This window comes from Pogoniulus pusillus, chromosome 8 (assembly GCF_015220805.1).
Source record: "Pogoniulus pusillus isolate bPogPus1 chromosome 8, bPogPus1.pri, whole genome shotgun sequence".
NCBI lineage: Eukaryota > Metazoa > Chordata > Aves > Piciformes > Lybiidae > Pogoniulus > Pogoniulus pusillus.
Window position 1 is genome coordinate 24,644,167 of NC_087271.1, and position 21,276 is coordinate 24,665,442.

At 39.4% G+C, this 21,276-nt stretch overlaps 1 protein-coding gene across 2 annotated transcripts; it reads left to right on the forward strand.

The window, feature by feature from the left end:
- The first annotated feature begins 4,895 nt into the window (after positions 1–4,895).
- Positions 4,896–16,326, forward strand: LOC135177533 (riboflavin-binding protein). 2 transcript variants are annotated; one of them, XM_064147654.1, is made up of 6 exons: positions 4,896–4,974; positions 5,794–6,005; positions 6,727–6,826; positions 7,970–8,098; positions 12,021–12,132; positions 15,968–16,326. In XM_064147654.1, the coding sequence occupies exons 2-6, from the start codon at positions 5,867–5,869 to the stop codon at positions 16,202–16,204; spliced, it is 717 nt and encodes a 238-aa protein (XP_064003724.1). In that variant the 5' UTR covers positions 4,896–4,974; positions 5,794–5,866; the 3' UTR covers positions 16,205–16,326. The 2 variants fall into 2 exon arrangements, with proteins under 2 accessions (XP_064003724.1, XP_064003723.1); XM_064147653.1 differs by having other exon boundaries at positions 4,897–4,974; positions 5,848–6,005.
- Positions 16,327–21,276: the final 4,950 nt, after the last annotated feature.

Sequence of the window (21,276 nt, forward strand, 5' to 3'; positions counted from 1 at the left end):
TACACTTGACTTTCTTGAAATTCCTGAGGTTGGCCTGGGCCCACCTTTCCAGCCTGTCCAGGTCCCTCAGGATGGATCCCTGCCCTGTAGCAAGTCGACTGTGCCACACAGCTTGGTGTCATCTGCACACTTGCTGAGGGTGCACTCGATTCCTCTGTCCATATCACTGACAAAGATATTAAACAGCATTGGGCCCAGATGCACACAAGGAATAGAGAGATGCTGGAGTTGCATCAGATGCATCTATAGCCAGAGTAGCATCAGATACTAACTGTTGTTACCCTCTCTATGGACACACAAAGAAAGATTAATGGTAAGGAGGGCTATGGGGATGGTTGCACATAGTTCTACTGTTGTGTATGGAAATGCCTCCCAAATTAGAGATGACACACACATGAAAGCCATGGAAATCCAACAGATGTGCAGTGGAGGCTGGCACTGGGACACTTCAAGAGTCTTAATATGTCTATGTTGAAAAAGAACAGACAGAAAGGGTTTAGATAAACTGAGAAGAGAGCTGGAAGTGAAAGCAGAGCCATTTGATAGATGCAGAGAGAGATGACAATGTAATTAAAGGTACTGAGAGGGAAAAATGTCTTCTCCATGAGTGTTGTGGTCAATTTTCTACCCACAAATTCATGTCAGGGCAATGAGTCAAGCTATCTATAACTAATATGACATGCAGAGGAATCATTCCTCAGAGGTGTCTTCAGAGACACTACATGGGCCTCAACTGTGTCCTCCTTCAAATTCATCCCTGCTGTCATACTAACAGGAAAAGCCCAGCAATGATTAATCCTGTGGTTTCCAGTCACTGCCTTTTAAATAGGTTGACCAGTATGATCTCACTATTACCTTGTGCTTGTATTACTTGTTGTTTTTATAGGCCTGTCAGCTGGTTTTGATTCCACAAGGTGTTCAACATAGCAATTTACAAAAAGAAAAAAAAAATCCACCAAAAAAAAAAAACCCAACCAGAACACTAACACAGTGCAGCTTAGAGGTTGGCAGTTGTTACTTGAAGTACTGCCAGTCCTACCCTCCCCTATTTGTCTCTTTCATCATGATAACTATCTTTTTCCTCAGCATCACAGCAACACAACTCTTCTACAGCTGTGCTATAAACTGAATGGGGAAATTGGTTTGGCTAGAAATACTGGGCCAGGGGGAAGTGCTGGATTTCTTTTTGCTGGATCAGTTCCCCCATCGAGGTTGTGCCAGCACAGTGGAGAGAAAGGGTCAGTAAAATTTCAAGGCAGAAAAGGGAGCTGTGGGACATGGCCATCCATAACCCAGTACCGGCAGCAAGTACTTTAAAACACAACATCTCACAACTTTGCACAGAGACACATGGACACTACTCCTATACAAACAATAAATACCCCAAATAAAAATGAAAATTAAAAATAAAATAGTATTTATGGTCCTCTAAGAAGAAATTAATCATTTGTGATTGCAGAAAATCCAATCAAATATTAGCAGTCTAAATTAGAAATCAAATTGCAGATAGTTAATTCTGGAGTACAGGTCAAGGGAGATCCAGGTCTTCTTTGTCACTTGTGAGAGCCCACAGCACAGAATCTGTAGCTATCCAAACCCAAACCCAGTCTTTGCAGAAAAAATAACAATAATTGTTAGTGGTTCCTCACTGTAACAGACTAGCAGAACATGAAGAGCAAATGAAAGGCTAGGGCAAAGGAAGAGCATTCAGTTATGCTTTCAAGAGGTGCTTTAAACTCAGTAATAAGCTAAAATAAGTAGGGCTTTGTCCCTTTTAATTTTGAAAATCCTAACATGGGGCTTAAAATAGCATTTTTATAATGATAATTTTGTTTGGGTTGTGATTACTTTTTCAACTTACTGCTCATTAAAATATCTGCTCTTTTTTCCCCCCACTGACTCACTCTCTTGGTTACATAAAATTACTTGTTCTTTTGTCATTGCTGTATTCTGCTGGGAGAGCTAGCTCAGCAACATTTGTGTACTCAAAAAAAGCAAGTAAGCCTTACTTTCTGCTGTGAGGTATTACTTACACAGACAAAATTAAAGGATAAACCCTAGTCCCACCAAAGTGAACAGAGACAAATCACACCTTACGTTCAGTAGCATTAAGATCTGACCTCAACTTTTTTTCTAGTCAGGAGTGCCAGACTGTGTCCATCTGGAGTGTCTCCTTTGGCATTCAGCTCGACTTGTGACATGGTATGTTCAGCAGAGAGATTTGTAAACACCAACTCTTGGTTCTGAAGTCTAGGATAATGAAAGTCAAGAAGATGTACTTAACTGATCATCAAATAATGTGCCCTTGTTGGAAATTTAAAGGTAGTTCTGCAAAGGAGCTTCAGGAATTACCCTAAATTAAATAACAACCTCTGCTCCTAATTGAATCTCTTGTTACAGTTAACAAGAAAAACACTCCTAACGTCTGAGCATGAACGCTCACACTGAGATATGAGGAACAAACAATTAGTATCGTTAGCACACATTGCCATCTATAATAAAGCCAAGTGTTCTAATTTACACTACTGAAAATCAGTCTGCCTCCAGTCATACTGTTGTTACACTTTCAGGATGCCAAGAGGGGAAGTGGATGTGGCAATTGTCTCTGGTTGGAAGTGAGAACAATTTTCCCTTTAACCACGTTGGCTTTGCAGAGTTACAAAGAATATAAAAGCATAAAAGCTGACTTCAGTCACTAAAGAGATCTGACTTACAAAAGAGGAACCACTATGTTGAGTTAGGAGATGTCAGTTGACATAGTTACTAAACTCATTGCCAGAAACTGGGAAAACAGCAACTAATTTTTTAAAACATTTTTCCCCATTAACTTTATTTTATTTGTTTTTGTCAGAAGAAAGATGGTCAGGTCTCTTGAGACCTAGTACAGCAGTGTTTTGGAATAAATGTATAGAGCATCTATCAATTAGATCATCAGCTTATAACAAGAATAGCAATGTAATTTTGTAGTGCCTCAATTGCTGCTGTCTGTGGCAGTATTTTAACATCATGCATGCTTTAACTCCAGCTTTTGAAAAGATTAATAGAAGTTACAGAGCACTGATACTACATTTAAAAGTAAATTGTAGTTAAGAGTCTTAAAACTACAAGGACACCACCAAGTACTGGAAAACAAGTTCAATTTTAACAACTGACGAGAAATGACCCATTCAAGCATGTGAAGGAGGAAGACGTCTCCTTTAACAAATTTCTTCATATAAGACATCACACAAAATAATTATTCAGAGAGTAAGAAAAAAAAAATCAAGATTCACTTCTCAGGTGATGTCTTATATACAGCTGTGATCACTAAAAGCTCCTCAGCCTAAGCCTGCCTACATGTACAGCTAAACAAAGCCAGGTCTGAGAAATTACAAACATATGACAATTTTCCTTCCTGCTGTTAAAAATTCTGCCTAATCTCCCAGCAAGTGGTCTCATTTGGCTTATACTCAAAGCCTGAAAGAGATCCCAGTTTCCTATAGCTTAACATAATTTGTATGTCAACTCAGTGAACAGAGGCATTACAAGAAACCTCCTGGCATGCTTACACCTTTGCAAGCATGCATGGATTTTTTGCAAACTGAGCAGTAAGGCACAGAGCATGCATGATTACTGTGCTTCTCATCAGGCTGGCCAGCCCATCCACTCATCACAGTGTTCAAAGTGAGTGTTCATATTATCCAGTGGTCTTTGTTTTGTCTGAATACACAGATCCAAGTGCCAAACATAACAAATCAGCAAAGGAGTTCCATGAATTTCAGCCAACACTAGGTCAAGCCACATGAGGTAAAAGGTGTGGGTAATAAGCTATTAGATTAACTTCATTTTCTCCCATAGTTACTTTATGCCTTTTTAAACTTACCTTAATTAAATTCTTTAAACTTCTCTTAATTAAATTCATTATGGAACATAAATATCACTCTGTTTCCACTGATCTGGAAATGGCTCTTTTTAGGCCAGCAAGACTTCTGCCTGGAGGCATTAACTAGAGCTAGGAAAGGAATGAGTGCTTATAGAGATTGTTTTATTATGCTCAGTGAGTTTGTTCAGTCAGATTCATACCACATTTCCACTGTGCCAATGTTTGGTTTTTTTCAAGCAAAAAAGGTTTGCAAATAATAGCCCCGAGAGTATAATCTGCAAAACAATGATCTGTTGTAAACACAAAACCAACAGATGCTACTTACCTTATACATCTAAATAATTGCAAGATACTGATGGGTGCTGTTTTTTACAGCACTCAAGGAGGTTTGACCTATGAAAGTAAGTGCAACTATTTGCAATCACCATGTCTACCTTGTGCAATGGTTTATGTTCAGATGCAGAGCCCTCTTTGCAAAAGCAGGTATCATCATGAAATCCAATCAGGAATCACTATCGATGGCACAACAGTTTCTTGTAGTGCTTGTGACATGGGTTGGAGGGTACCTGTGAGGCAGGTAGAGCAACCAGACAAGGGATCTTGTGAAGGGCAAAGTCCTGGGAATCGGGAAATGTGGATTCTTTTCCATTAGCTGCAGTCAAATTACTATGTAAGCCATGGTGAGTCATCATCTCAGTAATAAAAATTAAGCCTTTTAGTCTGAAATATGAAGCATTTTTTTAATGTCCTAATTTGTGGCAAGAGCCCCATGAAATTGTCATAGAAGGAATTACTGAAAAATCAGGTGGAGGAGTTAGTTGTATCTAGTATACAGAAGAACTGTTGTTTTTCCAATTCTAACCTATGTTTGTACTTTCCTCTTTATCATGTTAGCGTTTGCAAGCAATAAAAGGGCATTATGTGCTGGTCACTGCATCTGCTTTTGAGATAAATCTATGTTAGCATTCCAAAGGGTCAAGGAACAATTCCAAGGCAAACGAATTCTGGAGCACTGATGCCAGATGGCGTGTATATAAAGTAGAAAATGAGAAAAGCAATTCAGTGTGTTCCGGTTCCAGGGAGAAGTATCATTCAGAAGGACAGTGAAAGAGGTGAGAAACTACTAAGAAACCAGAGAGACAGTTTTTTTCTTCATTAACATGTTGTTTGGTTGTTTTATTTTTCTGAAAAGTCAAGGTACACAGAGGAGCTGCAATCCTTAATCAGGAAAAATTATTCAAAAAAAGATAACAGGAATATGTAAGTAAAGAATGAAGGCTTAAACTAATACCATATATAATGAATTATGCACTGATTTATGTAAGAGGTTCTAGACTTATTCCTATAGCTCACTAATATGTAGTCTATGTTTACAGACATTTTAGTCTCACAGACAAAATATTTTTACCTGGCATATTTGTCCAAACTCTATAGAAAGGGACAGAAAATAATGGATCTGATTCCTAAGTATAAATTAGCATCACCTCAACAAAGGCAAGTTATCAATTTATCCAGCTCAGGTGCTCAGCACTAGAGACTCACTTGCAGCTGTATTAAAATGTCTTGTTTTGAAGTATTCAAAACAGCTCTGCAAGTTCTAGAACTAATCAATCTTTTCTTCAAATCCAGCAAAGCACAGGAATATCTCTTGGAAGGGATCAAAGACAAATTCAGGTCAACATAGGAAATCTAACAGAATTTTCTTAAATACTGAAAATTGTAATATGTTTTCATAAATTGCCTGAACTATTGATGGCATTTATAACTTGCCACTGAAACTCAAAAACAAGTAGCAGAAGGCTAAGTGTTCAGATACAAGCAAAGAGAAAGGGAGAATCTGTGTCTTTACATGTGCATCTTTGCTGAGCATATTTTATTCGGTTACAAATGTAAACCACCTCTTTTAAAAACCTTTCTTTTAAATGTTATAGTTTCTCCTAGAAAGTAGAAATAATGGATATAAACGAAGACTTCTCTTTGTACAGCAAGAAGAACTGAACAACAATGCTGAGATTTGTGGTCACTCTCTTTGCTGTCATAACATCATCTGCCTGCAAAAAATATGGATGCTTGGAAGGGGACACACACAAACTGAAGCCAAGTCCTGAGCCAAATATGCATGAATGCACTCTGTACTCTAAATGTAAGAGTGGTTTAATGTTTGCCTAACATAGTCTAGAAGTACAGCTTTGTGCACACTAATTATTTTGGCAGTTCTCTTAATTTCTCAGAAATACATATGATGCAGTATGCATTGCATTTGAAAAGCTTCGTTCATTGGCATTCTGCTGCGTGCAAACCAGGAGTAAGATTGTAGCTCTTAACAGAGTCTTCCACAAAACTCTCATTGACTTCATTTACTTTCTTTTTAAAATTCTGATGCAGTTTACTTCTCTTGTAGCTCCATCTGCTTAAAAACTTTACAGCAAATGTTAACTTGGTTTATTGTGATTAAGTATGACAAATTAATTGTAGCAGGCACCAAAAGGGAGAGGTTGAAATCAAAATTTTATACTGAGCAAAATATGGTATTTAGTACATTTTCTCAACTCTCTTTTTATGTTTGGTAGCTTTCAAAGTTAGTATTTCTCAGGATATAGCATCTGGCAGAACAGTAGTACAGTTTGGGGGGGGTTTTTGGACACACCTTGACTAACCACTGTCAATGTCAGTCCACCTCACTTAGCAATTTGTACTGCTACTTCCAAAAAGCAAAAGTGTTAGCGCTTGAGTACCTCTCCTAGTTAGTACTGAGAGACTTCATCATGTTATGGGTCAAAACAGATTCATCTCACATTTTGTGTCTTCCAAATACAGAATTGAAGAAAACCCTTATTGCATGATCTCCATTTCATTCCTTACAGCTTCCTGTTGCTATGCAGACTTCACAGAGCAGTTGGCTCATTCGCCAGTAATTAAAGTAAACAACAGCTACTGGAACAGATGTGGGCAGCTCAGTAAATCGTAAGTCAGCTTTGATGTTGTCTCTGTCCTGGTTCAATAGATCTGTGCTGTAGCAGCCATGCAGATAATGGTAACACCTCCTGAAGTTGCTGATGGACAGTCCCTAGGGTGCCCTAGAGATGATGGCACCCAGCCTAATTTTCCATCATCTTTTCTGTACACCTGACCAACATCTGAATTCTCTCCTTCTCCTCTTGCAAAAGCCCATGAATTCCTAAGCATACACTGTTTGTGTGGAAGGATTTGTGCCATTTTAGCAAGAAATGGTTATGGTTTTTTTTTTCTAATTCTAACCATTAATTTTCTAGTTGTAGCAGTGCAAAGCAGCCATAAACCTTGTAGGTAACCACCACCTTCTGTAGCTCTTCAAAGCAGTCAGCACATACCAGTGATCACGAACCCTGGTCACTAGAGACCAGGCTTTTCCCTTTGTTTAGAAAGCAGATCAACTAGTTTATTAAATCTCACAAACAAAATGAACAAGAGTCCAGAAATTAAACTTCTGAATATTTAGAATAAAAATTCTTGTAGTCCTTTGGGGTTTGTAACAATGAATAATGTCTTCATAATTAAGTTTCTTAGTACTCCATTAAATGGTAGAGTTGTGAAACATGGTAAATTATACAAACAAAATAATGAAAGTACAAAACAATTAAGGAAAACCAGATGTGTAAAGTAACAGCTATTGCTTGCCACTCCCAGAAGAGCACCAACAGTATTCATCTTTAAGTAACTTCATCTGGACTGTGGGAAAATCTAAAGATTAGTGAAACTATGAGGCTACAGCACAGAAGTTTTGCCCTATAGTTTTTAACTACATTTTATTACTGCCTGGAATGGTTCTTGCCAGGAAAACGCAAGGCCCCAAAAGTTTACAGAAAGCTTACACAAATAGGGCTGAAATATGCATGGAAACATTTCTGCAGTCCTTAGCTGGCAATGGTAATTGCACAGTCAGAGTCTGCACACAATGCCAAAGGAATGAGTTTGGAAGCTAGACACTAGCAGGGCAAACGGTTGCTTTTCTGTGTTTTTCTCTTAATCTGTAGTATTGCATCCACATCAAAGCAGGCCTAGAAAACTAAGGCTATGGCACTGATGCTAAGAAACAGGCTTATTTGTGGCTTTTCTCACCTAACACAGCTGTGAAGATTTTACAAAGAAAATTGAATGCTTTTACCAGTGTTCTCCACATGCTGCTCGCTGGATCCATCCCAACTCCACTGCTGCTATTCGGTTTGTTCCACTGTGTCAAAGCTTCTGTGATGATTGGTAGGTTCAGCTTTTTATTAAAGTACTTTTGTTTATCTTTAATATGTCTGTGTTACCGGGGTGTCAAGAAGCATGGGTAGAAGCAGCACAGATCTCCCAATCTAGTGGCACTAAGAGTCAATGGTGTCGCCCAACTTTTGTGCCATCTCTCCTGTTCTTTCTCTTAATTTCTTTTTTGCCACCTCTACTTTTTAATTTGCTAAGCTACTACCCTCAAAATAATAATAACACAGACTGAATGCAGGATGGAGTCACTGTAGTCTGCCAGAGTTTAGTGACTCAGGGACAGCACTGCCCTGAGGATGCGTTGCAGTGGCATCAGAACTGCCTGACATGATAGAGGAGTTCTCACCACATTGACAGGCACTAACAGCAATGTAAAATCTATGCCTGTGAGTTAGGATTTATGCAGTTACTGTTTTAAATCTAAATACCTGATCATTATATGATACATTTCTTTTATATGTGTAAAATTATAGAATCATAGAATGGCTTGGGTTGGAAGGGACCATAAGATCATCTATTTCCAAGCCCCCTGCCATAAGCAGGGACACCTTCCACTAGATCAGGTTGCTCAAAGACCCATCCAACCTGGCCTTGAACAGTTCCAGGGAAGACATATCCACAATGTTTATTTTCTTATGCCTCACCACCCTCACATGAAATGCACTACAGAGTCATGAAAGAGACACATGTTGTATGCTTTCAATTAATCCACAAACCAAATTAGATTAATTCCATCATTTCCCACCCTTGGCCTTTTCTCTTCCATCATTTCTCTTTGAAAATCACTTCTAAAAGCCCAAATCTCAGAGAAAATTGCAGCCAAGTAATACTGGAAATATTAATAGCAATGACCAAGCATAACAGCAGTTCGTTTTGTTTGCCAAAACACAGTATCAAGGAATCACATTATTTTCTGAGTGCAAAACACTTGAGTGGGACAACACAGCACCCATCTGTCCTTGGTCTTGGGTAAAGGCATTGAATCCAGGAAGAGTACTGACATATTTTCAGTAGTCTATATCCAGCATATAGCTCTCCCTCCCTGTTTTGAGAAGTTGGACCTTAAATAATATCATCACATAACATAAGTGTCAGTCAGTACCATATTAATGTTGTGCCTGGTAACTACAGTTACTTGTCTTTATGGTTAAGTTGGTGTAAAGCATATTACAAACAGCACAGCCTGTGTTCACACTGTAGGATTAGGACTGCTAGAATCCCTTGAAAGTAATGAACTGTGAATTTCTGAATCCCTTAGGCTGCTCTGAAAGTCATGGAAAATTGTTTTCATACTTCTAAAAATGTTACAAAAGAGCTTTTTTTGGAAGCACAGAAAATACAGAACACAAGGTAGCGCATAGTCATCTTGAGCTGTCTGGTACACTGGTTTCCCTTGTGGTTATGCAACCTGAATGGTATTGACACAAAGATCCGTTTTCATTCTCATTTTCTCTCCAAGGGCAAATTAATGTATGCAGTGCAGTATTTTGGGAGGATTCATCTTTGAATATGCCTCCATTGCTTTGTGCCAGAGAAGGAAATGAGACATAGCTTGGATTGGTAACAGAAGATAGCAAGAAGTGCTAATGTATTTCTCAGGTAGGCTGGAGTTTCCTCTAATGATTAATTTTATGTCTGTGTTAGGAAACTCCATGTCCCTCAGGATCAAATTGGTCATGTGCAACCTTTCTTTCTAAATTTTCAGTAATCTTCTGAAGTGAAGATAGATTATTGACCTCCTTGAAGATAAAGACTGAGACCTTGAACTTGTCTCAGTGCCTGTAATCCCAAAGCTCAGAATGAACCAAATAATATTCAAATTTTAGAAGTATTTGGGTACTAAAACATGGGAGCTGCCAGGGAGCTTTAGAAGAGGTCTAAGTGATAAAATACCAATATCAAACTCAAATGTATCCCAAAATAAGTAGAACACGAAGTCATCATCAAACTGCTATATCCAGTGAAAATTTAAAGATAAAGGAAAATATACTCTGTCAGTTTAGTTTGCATCTATGAACTGGTTTAAGCCAGCCTTAGTACATCTAAGATTTGTACCAAAGTGTGTATGGTGAGTCAACATTACATGGCAAACTGCTCAGTATCCCCAAGGTAATGTCAGAACCTCCAAGTAAATAGCACCTTTAACTTCTGTTGTCAGAAACTAAGAGGGCTGGGAAGGTGATTGATAGCTGCTGCACAGGAAAACTGACCCTTTTCCAGTACAGAACCTCCTGGCAGATAGTGGGGTCTACTTCAAGCAAATACTGGCCAATAATCTAGTGCCCCTTTTGGTGCCATAGATGCCTGGCCTGAATCAAAAATGTAATGACAACCCATTACCATGCATGCTAGCCTGTGCGCCTGCCTAGAGCCAATGTCAGACCTCACCCTGCTTACAGCCCGAGGCTAGGAAAGAGCCTGGTCAGAATTCCCACTCTTTCTTGTGATTTAAAGTAACATTTTTTCATGTTCTATTCACTGGAGTCCCTTTAGCGTGCTGTAGCACTGCTAGAGATGTGACCTACTTTCTCTACATGCCGTGAGTGTGCCTGCTGCACACTGTATGTCTTTGTGGCCAGAAATGTGCAGAGGATTCTGAATGAGCAGTGACTTCATTTAAAAGAAATTCATCCAACTAGCTTGGGGCCTTCCTTTTCTTCCTATTGTCTTAGGATTCCTTGTTCCCACTAGTCCTAAAACTATTGCTGTTGAAAGAGCCTGATGTACGAGCCATTTTCTGCTCCACCTGTGAAAGGATCCTGTGCCCTTTAAAAGACAAAGAGCTGATTACAAAAAACTGGGAGGCAGAAGGAACAGCTTTAAGATAAAAATATCTTGCCCTTTGTGCATAGGGAACTAGTATGGTCAAGGAGGATCATATCCATTCCATCCCATGTACAGCCTTTATTTTATGTTACTGCTTACAAGTTACAAACATCTCAAAGTGTAAAATTTTAGACCTTTACCCTGCAAGCCTCTGACCCATCTTCCTTCAAGTTCAACTTTGAAAATATCATCCTGACACTGACAGTCTAGTAATTGATACCATCTTATTGTCTGCAGATTTTCCTCATTTCAGTACACCTTTCTCAAAGCAACTCCCTGTCCAGGAAGCACTCTTCTTCTTTTCCCATAGTAATTTGTAAATCCGAATTTTAACCACATCTCCCTCAAGCTGTTGTTGACTCTCAGGGTACCTGTGCTCTGTCACAACATTGAACACCAGTGTTCATGAAACTCCCTCCCACACACTCTCTCCGCTCAAAAACATCAGCAAACATAACCAAGAAGAAAACACTGTCTGACTGAGCATCGCTCCTCAGAACATCAGCCCTTCACTTAGGTTTGTGAGTATAAAACACAGTGGGTGAAGGCTCCGAGGTGACCTTATTGTGACCTTTCAGTATCTTAAGGGGGCCTACAAGAAAGCTGGGGAAGGACTTTTTAGGCTGTCAGGTAGCGACAGGACTTTGGGGAATAGAACAAAGATAGAAATGGGTAGATTCAGACTGGATATTAGGAAGAAGTTCTTCACCATGAGAGTGGTGAGACCCTGGAATGGGTTGCCCAGGGAGATGGTTGAGGCCCCATCCCTGGAGGCATTTAAGGGCAGGCCGGATGAGACTTAAGACAGCCTGCCGTAGTGTGAGGTGTCCCTGCCCATGGCAGGGAAGCTGGAACTAGATGATCCTTGTGGTCCCTTCCAATCCCAACTATGATTCTGTGATTCCTGGCCGGCTCAGAGTTTCCATACATGTCAAGCTAAGACACAGTGCACATTTCTTCAAGATCTATTGCTCAGCTGAACTGTGCAACCACACCACGTTACCAGCACAGCCCACACAGACTTTTTTATTTAGATCTGAATCCATTTAAAATAAGTGAGATAAATAACTGTGTCTTCCACTCCATGAAGGTATGAAGCCTGCAAAGATGATTCCATATGTGTTCATAACTGGCTGACAGACTGGGAATGGGATGAAAGTGGAGAAAATCGCTGTAAGAATAAATGTGTTCCGTACAGCAAGGTAAGAAAACCTGATCAACTGGAGCACAGAAAATGGTATTAAGATTTCTTTTTTTTCCCTTTTATCCCAAATACAGATGTGTAAAATGCAACAAGAGAGAATTAATTTTACTTCAGTAGTTTCAAGCCATATCTACATCAGACTTCTCAAGTATAGCAAATTTGAATATATTTATGTATACCGCTTACTCTAAGTACATATACATTTAATTAATCAATATTCATGCCACTTGTGAAATAAAAGTTCAAGCAGATCTAACATTTCAACCATACTGGGGGTTAGATAGCAAAAAATATAATGTTGCTCAACAGAGACACTAAGATGCATTTTATAAGGCTCCTTATATACTGTGAGGCTTTCCACACATGTCTTTTTATAATTTGGAGCTCAGTTTCCAAATCACTGAGAATTTTTAAGGTTTTCTTGCCTGTTAGGCATCTTTGCTCTTTTCTCTGTATTACCTTGTTATGTTCAAGTCCTTCCCCCTCCTCCAGTTCTGTAAGTCCTGACGTTCTTCTAAATGTCTCCTTTCTGTTCTCCACAGAACTATCATATCTCTGATGTGTGCTCATTGTGTCTGCCAAGGGCTAGGCAGAGCAAGCTTTGTTCTGTGTAACTCTGATGGTTAAAAAGCAGCACTGACAAAGCTTTCTGAGAGCTCATTCCATTTTTTTCTGAGAATGGCTGCAGTGGCTAATTTTATAAGCAAAAATGTATAAAATGAGACTTGACAAGACTTACAGAAGAAAGGCTGCCTGAAATCTGATCTATAGACCTTTCAAGGGTCAGGTAGGATTTTTCGAGAGTTTACCATCAGGGCAATAGAATAGCTCAAAACTACTACATTTATTTGAGTATTTTTAACAGTTGAACTTCACCAAATGCAAGAAAACTGTCCAAAATACAGAAATAAATTAAACGTAAGTGTGGTGCTTAGGGACTGGTAGTACAACTTGCTGATATCCCAGATTCACTGTTTTGGATTCAATTCAAGTACATGTACTTCCAGAAGTCAGTTCAGCAACTGATACAAGTGGAAGTCACAGTCCAGTTAGTACAGGATTGCTGCCTGCCTTGCTCAGGAAGGTGGCCAAAATACAAACGGGCTGCGGAAACTTACAGCTTAGTTTCCCAGATGTGCTAAATCATCAGGAGTTCCAGATGAAGTAAAAAACAAAATTATAATCTCTCAAAATAATCTCCAGTCCCTTATCAAACTGTCCCTGGTCCAAAGATATGAGTTTTTAACCTTAAATTGCCTCGTACTTGTTTCTTAAAGAAAATATACCATCTGCAGGGAGAAACATAAGAGTGAATCCAGAAGTCTTATCACTTGAAGCCAGGCACAGCTATTCCTAAACTAAAAGGAACCACACCCTAAATTGCCCATGTTTTTTAACCAAAAATAGTCCTGCATGGTAAGTAAGAATAAAGATGAAGTTTCTTCAGAGAAATTAAAAAAAAAAAACCAACCCACCACATTTCCCATATGAAAATTACACGATAGACAAACACTAGACTCAGTTGGTTTGGACTCAACTCATGGAAAAGAAAGCTGCTGTTAGCCAGAAGCACAAACACTTCTCCAATGTCAGAGCACTGTGGACAGATGCTTACTTTCTTTTGATGCCCTCAGCCCTGCTTTTGACATATGCAAGTTGTTGTAAGGACTGCTAGGATTATTTGGAACAAATGATGAATAAGGATCAAATGCTGACTATTCAGAATGCACACTGGATTATAGCCAGTTTTAGCCTGGCCAAAATGAGGCACATTTTGTCATTGTTCTCCCAGCTGAGCACTCCCCAGGCAATGTTAATGCACAGACTAGAACGTTTTCCAAAAAAAAATGAAGAATCAGAATCCTTGTCAGTAATTCAGAGATGTGTTTGGTAAATGGGCTGTATGCACTACATGCTTGCTGCAGCATTCTGGCTATGCTCTGATCTTTAATCAGAATTAGTAGGAAGATTAAAATAAAATTATCAGTTTAGCAAGTAGAAGAACACGAATATGTTACAAAACCTGTCAGGCACAGCAATAGAATGCGGCCATGCCCCTAAGAAAATCCACATGACAGCTCTAAATGCTTTCTGGAATGATCAGGTAAAAGCAGAAACCCAGGAACTGCACAGAAGTTTGAAGAAAAATATTAATGCTACTTAAAAGTACAAGAATATTAGGACAGAAACAACTAAGGTCTGCCTGCCTTGAGGACACAAGGAACAGATGCAGCAACCTTTCAACCCTGCATTGCTTCCAGTGCACTAGCCAACCTTCACACTCCTCCTCTAGGAGCAGCCGTGCCTAGAGCTTGTATTAACTGAAATTTATTTTACAGACTACAGTCTTTGGGGCTATTTGGAATGGACTCTGTACTAGTCATAAAAGATAGATTTCCAAGGCAAGAATTATGACTATGATTTATCTGCTTTTCTGCACAATATAGGTAAATACATAATTTTACCCACAGGGACACAGGAAAACATCTCATGAGAACTTGTGGAAAATAGGTGGAGCACAAGAAGCTGCAGGACTCCACTCCCATTTCCACATAATAGACTTAAATCTGTAATCATTAATTTCTTGCAGCTAGAGCAGCTTCCACACAGAAATCTCTCAACCACAAAGATAGGGCACCTTCTCTGAGGTTCAGTGTCAGATCTTCATATGAGCTGGCAATGATGATAAACCAGCACATCATCCACTATGGGATTAAAGGATCAGCCTCATGTACAAGAACTACTTGTACTATTACAGAAGAAACACAGCTTCCTTCAGAGAGATAATAGTGTCATGGTCAAGGTGAATCAGTCAGCAATGGAGCCCAGGAGTCCTGTCGCCTAGCCCACTCTTTCAGTCATTAATATTCCACCTCTCTAATTCCCAAGGCTTCTACTCCTACCATTACTCACACTGTCAACCTCATCCTTAGCTTTGCTTCTGGGAATACCTAAAGCTTCCTTTACAGAAACAGAAAAGATTGAACTTCATCCACAGATGGGAGAAGTACAAGTAAGATAAAGGGTATATTCTGCCTACTCGGTGGCTGGATGTGATAATCCCTAAGCTAACACTTCTTTAGGCAAACTCAAGAGGGGTAGACAGAAGGTTGTCACAACACGAGCTCAGCAAACGAGAAATATCTTTGTCGCGTGCTTGCAACAGACCCTATGACATAGGCCTCACAAATTGCAGCAGTACTGAGAACAGGAGAGCACCAAGAAGCTGCACTTTACAATTTTGTGAGCCAAAAAAGCCGCTGCATCACTGGACACAGCACTTCAGAAGTTTCTAAGTTATATCCCTTCTTCTCGTCTGTGAGGTGCTGCCCACTCATGTTGTATATTGCAGCAGACACAGTGAGATCCCATGGAGCCATGACTACACTGAGCTGCCTCTAGCTTGCAGATATAAAGATTCCCACAGTCAAAGCACTGTCTGGCACTTTCAGCACTATGCAGATCCTGCAACATGTCAGAATGTCCTGACATGCGACAAGCTGTACTCCTTCTCACACACAGCCTTGGTCCCCAAAGGCTAGCTGGGCTGTAAGCCCCAGGGTGGAAACAAAGAGCTAGCTTTGCACTTTGTGCAATCACTTGCTCTCACAACACACAAATCCCTTCTTCTAGTTGTGGGACTGGATAACATTTTAAGATACCTCAGAAACATGAAGCATGGCACACAGCAAGGTAGTCAGAGAGTGCAGTCCACTTTTTTATAATCTAGCACTGATTTTTTAAAAGTGAAAAATGTTTGTCAATTTGGTACAAACTGATTTTAACTCAATTCTTTTAAAATGTAATTGAAGCATTTCTTATTTGACTCACAGATGTATGCAAATGGGACTGACATGTGCCAGAATATGTGGGGTGAGTCATTTAAGGTGAGCGAGTCCTCCTGCCTCTGCTTGCAAATGAACAAGAAGGACACGGTGGTGATCAAGCATCTCCTCTCCGAAAGCTCAGAAGAAAGCTCCAGTATCAGCAGCAGTGAGGAGCATGCCTGCCAAAAGAAACTCTTGAAGTTTGAGAAACTAAAGAGAGAGGAAGGGGGAAAGACAAGATAAATGCCAGTGGATGTATATCAGGATAACAGAAATCATCATGGAGGCTGGGCTCAGGGCATTATGCCAGCCTGCTTTATGCCTTACTTCCTAGACCATAATAAACCAATGGCTGGTTATATTAACCTTCCTCTGATGTTTTTGCATCTGCATCACAAAGCTCCCAGAGACAGGTTAGCACAGGTGTAATCTTATGACTTGAACTCAATAGCTAGAAGCCTGGAGGTAAGATCTAGGGATTGACTTTCAAAGAGGAGAGGCACAGGCAGCTCCTGCTGATTTAAGGTGGAAGAGTGAGAACTAAAGGCCTCTGGAAGGCCACGCAAGTGATGCACAAAATCTTCAATCCAAACAGTTCATTAGCACAGGCACACAGCACTCCTGTCACGAGTCCCTGTGTATCTAGCTCTGTTCAGATGAAGAAGCGATGCTGCAGGCAGAAACAGGTCAGTGAATCTGGCTACTAACCACTGAAAATGTATTTAGTTTGTATCTCAAAAACATTATTGGAAAACAGAGGATTGTGGTGTACTAGATAAATCCCTGGATCCGTGTATCGCCAGTATACAGTATGCATGGTCTGTTGCACTGGCTTTTCACGTTAAACAACAGCAGCAGCACTGAAGTCTCCTACAATATGAATCTGAAGCATAATTGTTAGCACAATTAATCCCACTAAGTTATTCCAAACACAGTGATCTCTGATAAGCACATGTGTCAGGGATGGCCCCAATCAGCTCACTCCTATAAATAATTCTGCTTCCCAGCATCACTGTTGTAGTCAAAGCAAAAACAAAATCTGCACTAGTCCCAGAGGAACTCCTCAGGTAAGGATGAATTAAATCCTGCTTTTAATTATGCATCTTTACCCCTTCTGACATCGCTGTAGGGTGGACAGGTCTGTGCCATTCTGTACAGCCTTTCACACTAGTATCACCAGAGAAACCATGAGAACGATTTCATTTGCAGGGAGGAGAGGGGCGGTGGGCAGGTCAGATTATCAAGTGGTGAAAATCAGCATCATCTCAGTGCTTGCTATGGAGCTAGGCACCTTACACCACTCAAGCATCTGGACCACAAGTAAAACAATTACTTGGCACATCCTGTTAAACTAGAAGAATCTTAAAAATTCAGCACACTTTCTTCACTGGGCTGTTTGTTTATTGGAATGGTTTCACACAGCTGCAATAGTAATGCTAAAGCCATTAGGTCATGCTCTGCTTCCAACCATCTTCTCAGTAGATTTAACAATGGACTAATTCTGCCAGCACTAAATTGTTTTTAGAATGTTACTTTGTCACATCTGTATTTCATGCTAAGTCAAATTGTCCTACTCTTTGAAAAGAAACAAGAATATGGTCTTCTGTGAATTCTGACAGTTTTTTTTCCCCTGCTTCACTCAGTTCTTTCTTATCCTTTATTGCACCTGAATCAAAGCAGACATTTTCCTGCTTTTTATTTTGCTGTGCTCAAAATTTAAGAATTTATTATCCCTTCACAAGGCCATAACACTCTTTTTTTTTCTTCTGTGTCACCATGGCCCAAGATTTCCTTTGTGGGATTTTTTTTAAGTGTAGTACAATTGTTTCTGCCAGTGTGCCTGCTCTTTTTCTTCTCATTCTACTTTATTCTCTCTGCTCTGGTTGCACTACTCTTTAAACCACTCTCCAAAAACAATTCTTCCATGCTTAGTTTCAGGATGACCCATGACACAGATTATTCCATGCTCTTGAATTGGATCCTACAGCAGCTAAGGGATCAAGCCCATTTACCTCCTATTCATAACTTTCCCACCAGCTCAAGATGTATCCCAAGTAAACCAGTTAACTCTTTTTGTGACCCAAATAATTTTGCAGACTTTTAGGTCTTCTTTTTTTTTCTCAGACAAAAAGACAAGAACTACTCAGTTGCATAGAAGGTGTCCCATACCTCGTAGTCATTCTTTCGCTGATCCATATATGTTTTATTAATATGCAAGTTATCATCCAGACAGACTTTCAGTCTTGATTTAAAATTTAAGATAATGGAGAATTGTCCACTGCACCTGGTATTTTGTTTCCTCGGTGTTAAAGATTACCTCTAATTTAACATTTGTTGTTTCAGTTTTCAGACACCAGTTTTTGCTGAAGTCTGCTGTATTAAAGAATTCTTCAGTAGTCACTATTGCTTTTCTACTCAGCAGCACATACACTGGATGAAATTACTTCTTAGCAATTAGCTATTGAGTTCACATATGTCATTATAGGACATTCCCTCTCACCTTAAATTATACTTATGGTCCTTCTCTGTACCTTCTGCGGTCATGAATGCTTCCTCTAAATTGTACAAAGCAAAGCTATGCTCCATGGCAGTGTTAAGGGTGATATACAGAAAGAACACTGAGTCCCAGCCTCTCTACACACATCTCCCTAATTGCACTGCCCATGTCTACAAAAGCATCATTCTGATAATTTGCAAGCCCCCCATCTCTGTGTACTACAATTCCTCATTTTTCCTTGGCGTGACTCTTTTCTCTGCTCCCAGAGGTATGAACTGTGATCTTAGCTCTTAGGCTTATAGCTTTGAACTTGGATGTATTACAAAACCTTCATGTTAACACACCAACCTTCCTAAGCCACTGTTTGCCTTGTCTAGCTGCTTTATGCTTACAGTAATTTGCATCTTAGACAATCTCTGTGTCACTCAGAAACACCATCTATGGTGATTTTACATTTACAGAAAGGCTAGAATAACTCAGATAAAGCCAAAATAAAAATAACACAAATCAATAAAAATCAGACTACAATACATTGTGAAGGTGAGTCAGGGAAAAGAAAGATCCAAGTGCCTGATGACAGCAGACATCCTCAGCTAACGCTGACCTGATTTGGAAAGTGCCTGCTACGCTTCTCAGCTCAAAAGCACATGCCCTGCTCCTGGAACCAAGCTGGCCCAGACAGCAATGTCTCTGTACTTCATGACACTAGACTAGATTAAGGTCTTTAGCAAAATGTCACAACAGTAGATCAAATGCTTTGTGAAACAGGTTGTGAAATATGTTTCTACACTAACCTGTAGGAAACAGATTTACAACCTTTATCAATAAATTAGGTTTATCAACCAGATAATGATGATAAAAAATAAAATTATTGCCAACTATTGACTTATTTACAATCTGGCTAAGTATCAGCTTTGTACTGTGCTACTTGGGACTGGTGTCATGTTAACCATAACACAGCTAGATGGGTCATCCTGCTTGCCCTGTTTATTTGATTATCTTTCCTCAAACATTGGCACAATACTAGGAGTCCTCTGAAATTTCACTGAAATGCCAGGAATTATTACAAGTGAGATCTCTCTCAACAGTTGTGTCAGAGCTCTTTACTACAGGCTATCTGAGCCTGCTGGTTTAAAATAATTAATGTAGCTTATGGTGATGAACCTCATCTTCAATTACTTGCAGACTGCAAAGGATTTCATCATCCTTTTGTAATACAAATACTTCATCCTGCATACATTTCAATATTACAAATCATTAACAAAACTTGCTGGCTGCATCTGTGCCATTGCAAGGCTTTCTGCATCAGCTGTTATCACCTTCAATTTAGCTATGCCAGCCACAATTTCCCATAGTACCTTTAGAGCCCTCACTCTAAAGTTCATAACTCTCCATGGATATTGATTGCAGTATAGCTTCCTTTTTAAAAAATAATAAGCATCAGTAATGATGATATTTTCAACTTCTGATGCGTTTTTCAAACGGATGTTTCACTCAGAGCATTTTATAAATATTCATTAACCTTCAAAATATACCTGAGAGGGAAGGAAGTAGTGAGAAGCAAACTGAGTCAGTGGGAGAGAGTCAGTAGAAACTTATCTGATCATTGTAAGCATTGCAGAACTAGGGCTTGCATGGACAAGTTCTGTTTCAGAGCCTTGTTTCACACTGCAAGTGGAATTGCGCTTTGTAAGGTGATCCTTGGACAAAAACTATTATGCAAAAATTATAAAAGGTCTTTTTCTGAAATAAAATATTGCAAAAACCTGAGCATCCAAAGAATAGAACCAGTTATTAAATGATGCACTTCCATGTACCTTGAAGGTCAACAAAATTATTAAAATACTAACTGAATATTTACGACAAATAATGTCTAACCAAGCAAAGTGAGAAAACCAAAGCAGAAATGAAATCACCATAGCACAACTGCTTAAAAAAGACATTAAAATAATACTATGTGTACATTGTCATTAAACTCAGATGGGTCTTCTGTTAGGAATCCCAAAGGGCCTGTTCTGATTCTACTTAATTTTTTTGTTTACACAGACAATGAAGTAAAGATTGTGTAAGCACTTTGAAGGACAAAATTAGAATAAAAAAATATCTTACTAACCACAGAACTAGACCAAGTCTCCAAAGGTGAAGTTCTGAAAAGAGAAATTAAAAATCTTTGCACTGAGGAAAGGTAAGTCAAGGGGAAAAAATGAATCCAGGGAAATAAATGGTGAGGAAACAGCAGAGCAGCCAAAGAGCTGGGATGAGTAACAGCAACCTATGCCATTTACAGCTGAGATGGAACACTGTGGAAGTTTTCATCTTTTAAGGCTTCAGTGTATGTGGAGCCCTAGAAGTCCTGACTCACAAGGCAAGCAGATGCAGGACCTGTGGACATCCTATTAACAGTTGCTCAGAGTTCATGACACATCTCACATTCCACGGAGGCGCTGCTTCTGCAATGACCCCACTGCACACGCAGGCTGCAGAATGTGGTGGCTATGAGGCAGAGTTTAACTCTATCCATCTTCTCAATGGAATCAGCTCCCAAGCTCTGTCCACACAAGTGCAATACTTCTAGGAGAGCAAACATCCTACTGGTATATATCTAATGACTGTATAAAATAAAGGGACTAAAATTAGCTGAATTTCTGCATGCCTTCTGGTTATTTCCCTCCATTTTTCCTGTTCAAAAGGTTTGCATAACTCATTATTTAAAAAAAAACATGTTTCATGCTTTAGACAGCCAATGAGTCTGTCATGTGTTTGCTCTACTTTATTACCCAGGGGAACATAGTGATAGAGACAAGGAGAGTTAAGTAAA